At 39.5% G+C, this 7,903-nt stretch overlaps 1 protein-coding gene and 1 non-coding gene across 2 annotated transcripts in view; both read left to right on the top strand.

Moving 5' to 3' along the window:
* Positions 1–163: 163 nt before the first annotated feature.
* On the top strand, positions 164–235 carry trnaa-ugc (transfer RNA alanine (anticodon UGC)). The gene has a single exon. It is a non-coding gene; the product is annotated as a tRNA-Ala (tRNA).
* Positions 236–652: 417 nt separating this feature from the next.
* The window catches only part of ift172 (intraflagellar transport 172), a 40,316-nt gene continuing 33,065 nt past the window's right edge, over positions 653–7,903 (top strand). Inside the window, exons 1-14 of the mRNA XM_068708523.1 lie at positions 653–804; positions 1,146–1,289; positions 1,830–1,942; positions 2,046–2,085; positions 2,273–2,338; positions 2,789–2,868; positions 3,065–3,152; positions 3,251–3,465; positions 3,567–3,690; positions 3,809–3,904; positions 4,493–4,654; positions 5,583–5,636; positions 5,805–5,908; positions 6,814–6,899. Of these exons, the coding sequence (XP_068564624.1) occupies positions 766–804; positions 1,146–1,289; positions 1,830–1,942; positions 2,046–2,085; positions 2,273–2,338; positions 2,789–2,868; positions 3,065–3,152; positions 3,251–3,465; positions 3,567–3,690; positions 3,809–3,904; positions 4,493–4,654; positions 5,583–5,636; positions 5,805–5,908; positions 6,814–6,899 (1,411 nt within the window). The 5' untranslated portion in view covers positions 653–765. The remainder of the gene's footprint in view (positions 805–1,145; positions 1,290–1,829; positions 1,943–2,045; positions 2,086–2,272; positions 2,339–2,788; positions 2,869–3,064; positions 3,153–3,250; positions 3,466–3,566; positions 3,691–3,808; positions 3,905–4,492; positions 4,655–5,582; positions 5,637–5,804; positions 5,909–6,813; positions 6,900–7,903) is intronic.

The following is a 7,903-nucleotide window of genomic DNA, read 5'->3' as shown; positions in this document are numbered from 1 at the left end:
ATAGGAGAAACATAATTAGACTTACATTTCCTCCAACAACATCCATGTACGAAAAGAAGAGGTAACAAAGGGACCATATTGGACTTTATTGAAAGATCAGTAGGTAACTTGTAACATGTATGTTACTATAAAAACATTACATCTGACTGTTAAATTCATGGAAGGGGATGTAGCTCAGTGGTAGAGCGCATGCTTTGCATGTATGAGGCCCCGGGTTCAATCCCCGGCATCTCCACAACTTTTGGTCTCCGTGAAGAGGAAATCGTGGCCACTGAGAAGGTTACTCGCCTACGGACTTTTGAAAAGCCATGACTTTAACATACATACGTCAGATTGTACTTTTGTGTTTCGTATTATATAGCGCGCTACATAATTGTGACGGCGATCATAGCTTTGGCAACACTGAGCCTATGAAAAGCGTTAAAGACTGTATTTGAGATATTGCTAACACCCAGATTTTTGTCTCGAATCGACATACATGTATCGATCCATTTTCTGTGATAGTTAATAACCTATTAATTAAAATAAACTAATAATAACAAACTGTTTTGGAACAATTGACATTACCCACAGCTGCGAATGCACCATAAGCCCCCGCCCCCGCGGTAACTAGGGAGATCGCAGTTGTGTTTACTACAAAGATGTCCTCCTTGCTAGCTGCTATCTCGGAGCTGGTCAACAAAATGACCACTATCTAAAGATTGCACTTTATCTCAACACAAATACCGTTCTTCCCCGTACGAACTTCATATAAACTTCCGAAAGATGCAACTGAAGTATCTTAAAACACTATTAACACCTCAGGTAAGTTCAATGACAAGTTAGCTAATGCTAGCTAATGATGCTGGAGAGCAACATCAGTTAAAAAGTGTGACTGTCAACGTGAATGATCCAAATCAACCGAATTCTGCGTATTAATGATTCGGGCATAGTCAAAAGTCATGTATCAGCATTGGACAAATTACATCATCGTTAACAGTTAAAACAGTTGAATCTTCTATGGAGTTTGGCCGCCTGTCCTTATAGAACATAATGGGACGTATCGGGTTACGGTTAGCTTAAACCAGCCGAATAAATGCTCGGCTAAGGGCATCGGCTAGTTATCACTTGTGACTTGTGTCTGTTTTTTCTGCCTTCCTTCACAGGAGGGTGCTGCCAAAGTGACATGCATGGCCTGGGCACCGAATAACACTAAGTTCGCAGTTTGCACTGTTGACAGAGTGGTGCTGCTCTACGATGAGCAGGGAGAGAGGAGGGACAAATTCTCTACCAAACCCCAAGACTCCAAGGTGAGTCAGGAGGGCAGCCAGTCTGTTGTTGTCTAATAAATACTGTTGCATGTATTATAACAGTTTGTGAGATTAAGGTGAACAAACAGAGAATAAAACAACACCAAACGCAAGGCAAAACACATAAAACAACAACTCAACAATGCTGAAGAAAAGATAAGGCAAAGTCTTGCTGGCCTTTAAAATTAATAGACAATCAGGGCCATTTTGTTGATGTGCATACTGCCCATGGCATCAGGTTTTATATTCCTGTCCTTCCTTCTGCTGAAAAGTGGATTTACATTTGTGTGAGAGGAATATTGTATGTACTCCACCAAGATCTCATTTCTAATTAGACATTTCATTTTTTTATTGTAATGCATTTTTATTTGCATGCATATAAGACTGTAGGGAGGTCAAGAAGCCTCAGGCTTATACAACAGAAACAACCAACAATAAACAAACAGACAAATGACTGACATTTGACTTGCTTCTGTGTTGCATTATGACTTAATCTGCAGGTTGTGTGTCAATAACAATCCAACAAAATCTTTTTGTCAGTACGGAAAAGAGAGCTATGTTGTCAAAGACCTGGCGTTCTCACCGGACTCCACCAAAATCGCCATCGGCCAGTCCGACAACATCATCTTTGTCTACAGAATTGGGGAAGATTGGTAATGTCTCGTCACTGGTTTCGCCTTTGACATTAATCTTCATTTTTTGATATCTAATGCATACAAAAATATTTGTGTAATCAGTGTTCTCTTTTTCTCCTAGGGGGGATAAGAAAGCCATTTGCAACAAATTTGTTCAGACTGTGAGTAAACAGGAGTAGACGCTTTGCTCTGGCAGTGAACTGTGCGCCTTTCATGTAATGTAATATATTTGTTTCAGAAGTGACTTCTGGCTGGTGTGAGAGTCAGAAAATCTATTTTTCCTGGGAGGAAATTTGACTCTCTGACGACTCATTTTTTTATTGCAACATTTTATTCCCTGTATTGCAGAACGCTGTGGCTTGCTTGCTTTGGCCTGCAGAGCATGCAATTGTTTATGGATTAGTGGACGGCAAGGTAAGTCAGCAACACGTTCTCACACAGTTCTTACAGTTTGTATACATATTGTTCATGTATTAGGATTGGTAGTATGACAGACGTCTCAGCAGGATAGCAACCAGAAAGAGTGCTTGTTGTAGTAGTAGTAGTGGTTGTTGTAGTAGTAGTAGTAGTAGTAGTAGTAGTAGTAGTAATAGTGTCCTTCTTACTTCTAATGGACATGTTGGTTCTCGCTGGTCTAGCTGCTGTGTCAGACGTGTTTTCACCTTGTGGAGACTTACATTTTTTGGCTTAACAATGACTTCTTTGAGTTCAAATAATTTGTGGCCATTCTGTTATACTGAATTTTTTATTTTTTTTAACTGAAGAGTTATCTGCCTTCTATCAGCATTACAAAGCTGTTTTAGGTCAGACGATAAATACAATTTTGCACATTTAAATATTTTTTTCCTCCTGACTTTTCCATAGGTTCGCCTCGCCAACACTCAGACAAACAAGTCATCCACCATCTACGGCACGGAGTCCTGTGTCGTCTCACTGGCATCCAAGTGAATACATAATCACAAATATAATTATGATCAGTCCGTTTAAGGATGTTATTAACTCCCAAAACTATTTGCTGGGAAAAAAGTTAAAAAACTGCATGCTGAGGCCTGTTCCTCAAAATGCCAACACATTACATGCTTATTTATTGTCTTCTTCTGTGGTGCACTCAGTCAGTGTTATTCATCTGTTCCGTGTCAGTGTCTCTGGTAAAGGCATCCTGTCTGGACACGCCGATGGGACAGTCGTGCGTTACTTCTTTGATGACGAAGGCTCCGGGGAGTCTCAGGTACTTAAAAGTTTACACTCATCACCACTTCAGTTCTCTACGCACATTTATGGTATACATTTGTATTTACAAATACACACACACACACACACACTCAGGGTAAGCTGTTGATGCACCCGTGCCCACCTTACGCCCTGGCTTGGGCCGCAAACAGCATCATGGTGGGCGGCTGTGACAAGAAGGTGGTGGCCTACGGAAGAGAGGGCCACGTCCTGCAGACCTTCGACTACGGCCGCGACCGGGCCGAGAGGGAGTTCACCGTGGCCGCCACCAGCCCCGGCGGGCAGTCGGTTGTGTTCGGCAGCTATGACCGGTCAGTATGCGGTCTCTCAGTTGATGTGCAGATAGTACTGTGTGATACTTAAACACTCAGATCATTTGTATAAGGCTCAGCCAGTTGCTTCTCCTCCCTAGGTTGCGGGTGTTTAACTGGGCTCCCAGGAGAGGCGTGTGGGATGAAGCCAAGCCTAAAGAGATACTCAACCTCTACACCATTACCAGCTTGGCCTGGAAGAAAGACGGATCACGCCTCTGCGCTGTGCGTGCTTTATCTATCACGTTTTATTTGAAATAATACGTGTGACTTTAACATCCTTTCACTCTTTACTTCTTCAGTGGAGATTTGATTTATTTTGTGTGTTCTTGTGTGTTGACAGGGAACACTGTGTGGTGGAGTGGAGCTGTTTGACTGCTGCTTGCGTAGAGCTATCTATAAGAACAAGTTTGAGATGACCTACGTTGGCCTGAGCCAGGTAGAGACAGCCGGAAGAAAATGAAAATATTTGTCTGAACCCACAAAGCTGAAGTATCTTTAATTTCCCAAGCAATGAGTAGGACTTAGGACCAAATAAGCAATTCCAGCCCTCCCTTTGGTCTCTGCCACTTGCCAATTAATATGATATGAAATTGAAAATAGCCATCTGATTGTGCAATAGCAATAATTCAGACTGAATTAATTATAATGCAAACAACAGTCCAGTATCTCAATTTCATAATTAAGAAAGGGAGAACAGAAATTAAGGTTTTGAAAACAATCACAGTGTCTTTGGATTTTCTAATTAATTGATGGGTTACATGGACCAGTAAAGGGAATGTTTAAAATTGAAAAACCTATTGTATTTGTATCAGTCTTAAGGATTAAGATTATGGACGTTTTTTCTTCTTCTTTCCTTCCTGTTGATTAGCAAAATAAATGTGTATATAGACCATGGCAAGTACAGTTTTATTGTGCTGATGCATCAAGTCGTTCATAAAATACAAATGAAAATGTCTTACTTGTTTATTTTTTTGCATTTTTGTCTCCTCCACGTTACTGTATTAATTCCCTTTTTCTTCTCTAGGTGATAGTGAGGAACCTCTCTTCAGGAACGCGAGTGGTCCTGAAGTCCTATCATGGTTATGAGATAGAAGAAGTTAAAATCATGGGCAAAGATCGCTACCTGGTGGCCCACACCTCCGATACTCTTCTTCTGGGAGACCTGCTGACAAATAAATTGAGCGAGGTAGGACTTAAAGGGTCACTTCAGCTCAATTCACTTTTTTCAAAATATTGTATTATATGTAATTCTTTATTCACATTTAACCAAGCCACATGTAGTGCTCATTCCAGTTGGGTGAGCTGTGAAAAGCATAGTTAAATATTAGTAAGTGCATAATAAAGGATTTATTATCCTTAATAAGGTATTGTTCTAACTTTAGATCCGGTAGCTGCAAAAAGCATATTTAACTGTTAATAAGTGCACAGTTAACGCTAACAAGTGCATGATTATGTACATAATAATCTTAACAAAGCAACAAAAAAGCAATGACTTAATATCAATTTGTGTGTTTCTAATCCTATTAAAAACAATTATAAGAAGCTCACAAGGCTTTTATCCACATTTTTTACCAGTCTGTTTCTTATAAATACTTATAAATGTCTTATAATATAACAATAAACATGTTTATAATGTTGTTATTATTAATACTTTCATAGTATTATTATCACATAATAGTGTTAAGAAGCATCTTATAAGGACTTATAGGGGCCTTAATACCTATTAACTAACGCTTAATACAAGGAGCTTCATCTAAAGCGTTACCAAAAAAAAGATATTTTCTTACTTACTTTTAGATATCTAGCAAATGCATGTGTTTGAGTTTGTCGGCTGAGGTTTTAAAATATCTGCCTCTGAGACTTCTGCCTACACGTTAATATAATAGACATGAATGTAGTTTTGAATGTGGCGACAAAAGCCTTGAAAAACAACATTGGTCATTGTTCTTATTTCAGTAGTATCTTCATTCGAAACTGTCATTCTTCACTGCTTCGAACAGCTTGAACAAAATCCATTCACCTCCTCAAGTTTGTGTCCCCACCTGTCCTGTCATATCATATGTACATGATTACTTGTTTCCTTCACACAATACACTCTGCTGCCTCCCCTTCAGGTGCCATGGCCCGGTTCAGGGGGAAACGAAAAGTTCTTCTTTGAAAATGAATCCGTACGTACACAAGACACTTCTATCTGTGGGATTTTCCAATAAAGTTTACAGCAGTGCCAAGACAGTACTCGCTAAGGAGCAGTGAATTGTAGAGTATAGTTACAGTTGCCTCTGCTCCCATTATATTACAAGCTACTCTGCTTCATTTGACTGTATTTGATGTTTCAGGTGTGTATGATTTTTAACGCCGGGGAGCTGAGCCTGGTGGAATACAGTAGCAATGAGATCCTGGGATCAGTCCGAACCGAATTTATGAACCCTCACCTCATCAGGTAGGTCCTGTCACACAAAATAAACACACCTTTTCAAGTAGGTTTAGAAAGAAACACCTCAACAGGTTTGTCCGGTTCCAAAAAACTAAAAAAAAAGAATACGCCTACTGCTATTACTGGTCAACTGATTGTTTTGTTGAATGTCAGAATTGTACAAATGTCAAATTTAAAGCCACATACAAAATAATCTAGCGATATAATCAGCCTTAATGCTACAGTAAGAGGTGTTTTGCTTAGTTATACGAACAGATTTTCTGGCTCAAATTCAAATCAATGTCTTGTTGCCATTTGTGACTGTTGAAGCACAAAATTGCCAAACACAGCTTTCTGGCAGCAGTGCAAGATTGACTGGAGAATGATAGGAAAGAAATGCTGTGAAAAGTCTGTTTTTCATCTTTATTTAAACCAAGTGTAAACATGCAACAATGCTAAATCAATATGCATGTAATTCAAATGCACTTGCTGCTAACACTAGCATCACGGTGCCTGATCATTCCTAATATGTATTTCCAGCTCTGCCCATTAGATGGCTGTATTGAGCTGTGCATGAAATCCAGGTGTCAGCCCAGTGAGGCATCCAAAGAGTCGTTGAGCCTCAGCCTGCTAGTCGACACGCGTCCACGTTAAAAATATTCAGCCCTGTCAATAGTGTCATGACTGACGGTCCCCGGGTGACTGACTAATGGCCGACTGCAGTTGATGCCTGCAGATTATCAGCATGCCCTGACTGCTCCTCGCCTCTGGCTGGACGCTGTGGCATGACAACATCATGATCAGGGGTATCCTGGGATTTGAACAGCAGCCGAAGCCAATTATAATGAGCGGATGCTGGATTTAATACTTACATGTTGAGTCAGTGTACATTTTTTTTTTTTTACTAAAGGTGTGTCTGTGTGTGTTTGCAGTGTCCGACTGAATGAGAGGAAGCAGAGAGGAGTTGAAGACAACAAGAAGCTTGCGTATCTGATTGATATAAAGACCATTTGCATCGGTAAGAATGACTGTTTGTCACTCTGGTGTTGGTACGGTCATTGTGGTGGAAAGTACATTTACTCAAGTATGGTACTTCAGTGCAATTTTCAGGTACTTTGCTCTACTATTTCCATTTCTGTGCACCAACGAGTGCGCGGGCAGAGTGCGCTCGGACAGGCAGGTAGCCCGATGAACTGATGGGGCGGGCTTATTATAGTCCTGCACTGCCACAGATACCAGACTTTGTTTGTCAGAGCATTTTATTTATTGATCGCTGTTGGGATGTAGTGATAATTTCAACAAATGTAACAAAAAATGTTCCAAAAATACATTACATACCATAGCTTTAAGTTACTTTCCAAATTCTGATTAATAATACAAAATATAATCAACAAATAAACTAATGTAATATAGGTTAATATAAGACAAGATATTATTTATCTGCGGGGGTAAATTCACAAGTGACACAACAGTATATAAAGTCATTAAAATTAGCCCCATCTGTAACATTAAAGCAATGAACACATGAATGCATCAGTAAAGACATTATTTTAAAATATGCCATTCTGCACAATAAATACTTTTGTTTCTAGTATAAGTAGAATTTTGAATACATTACTTTTTTTTTTTACACTGTGGCATTGCTACGTTTACTTAAGTAAAATATTTCAATACAATATAAAATAACCACACTTCAGCTTTTATCAGCAAAGTGTCGACCCAGCTCAGGTCTCAGGCAAGAAAAGTGATCCAGGGATTTTTTGGGATCCAGTATCTATCCCGATGACATTTTGTGGATGTGCACATGACTATTGTAGCCATATGTGCAATAATGATTCAGATTTGACATCTATATCATGGTTTATCAACCTGTACTTTAAACTGAATCCGCTGATTTTTACAGAAATTTAAAGATGTAGTTTTGCGAGATCTTGCGAACGTTTTTTTCATTTAGGTCAATGCACTTCCGGCTCAGTTCAGCGCCATCGAAACAACCATGTTTCAACTGTAGAAACTAAAAAT

This window comes from Cebidichthys violaceus, unplaced genomic scaffold (assembly GCF_023349555.1).
Source record: "Cebidichthys violaceus isolate CVI_PGR_0920_01 unplaced genomic scaffold, fCebVio1.0.p SCAF_14, whole genome shotgun sequence".
NCBI lineage: Eukaryota > Metazoa > Chordata > Actinopteri > Perciformes > Stichaeidae > Cebidichthys > Cebidichthys violaceus.
Note: the sequence above shows the minus strand (reverse complement) of the source record. Positions and strands in the feature narration are given on the sequence as shown.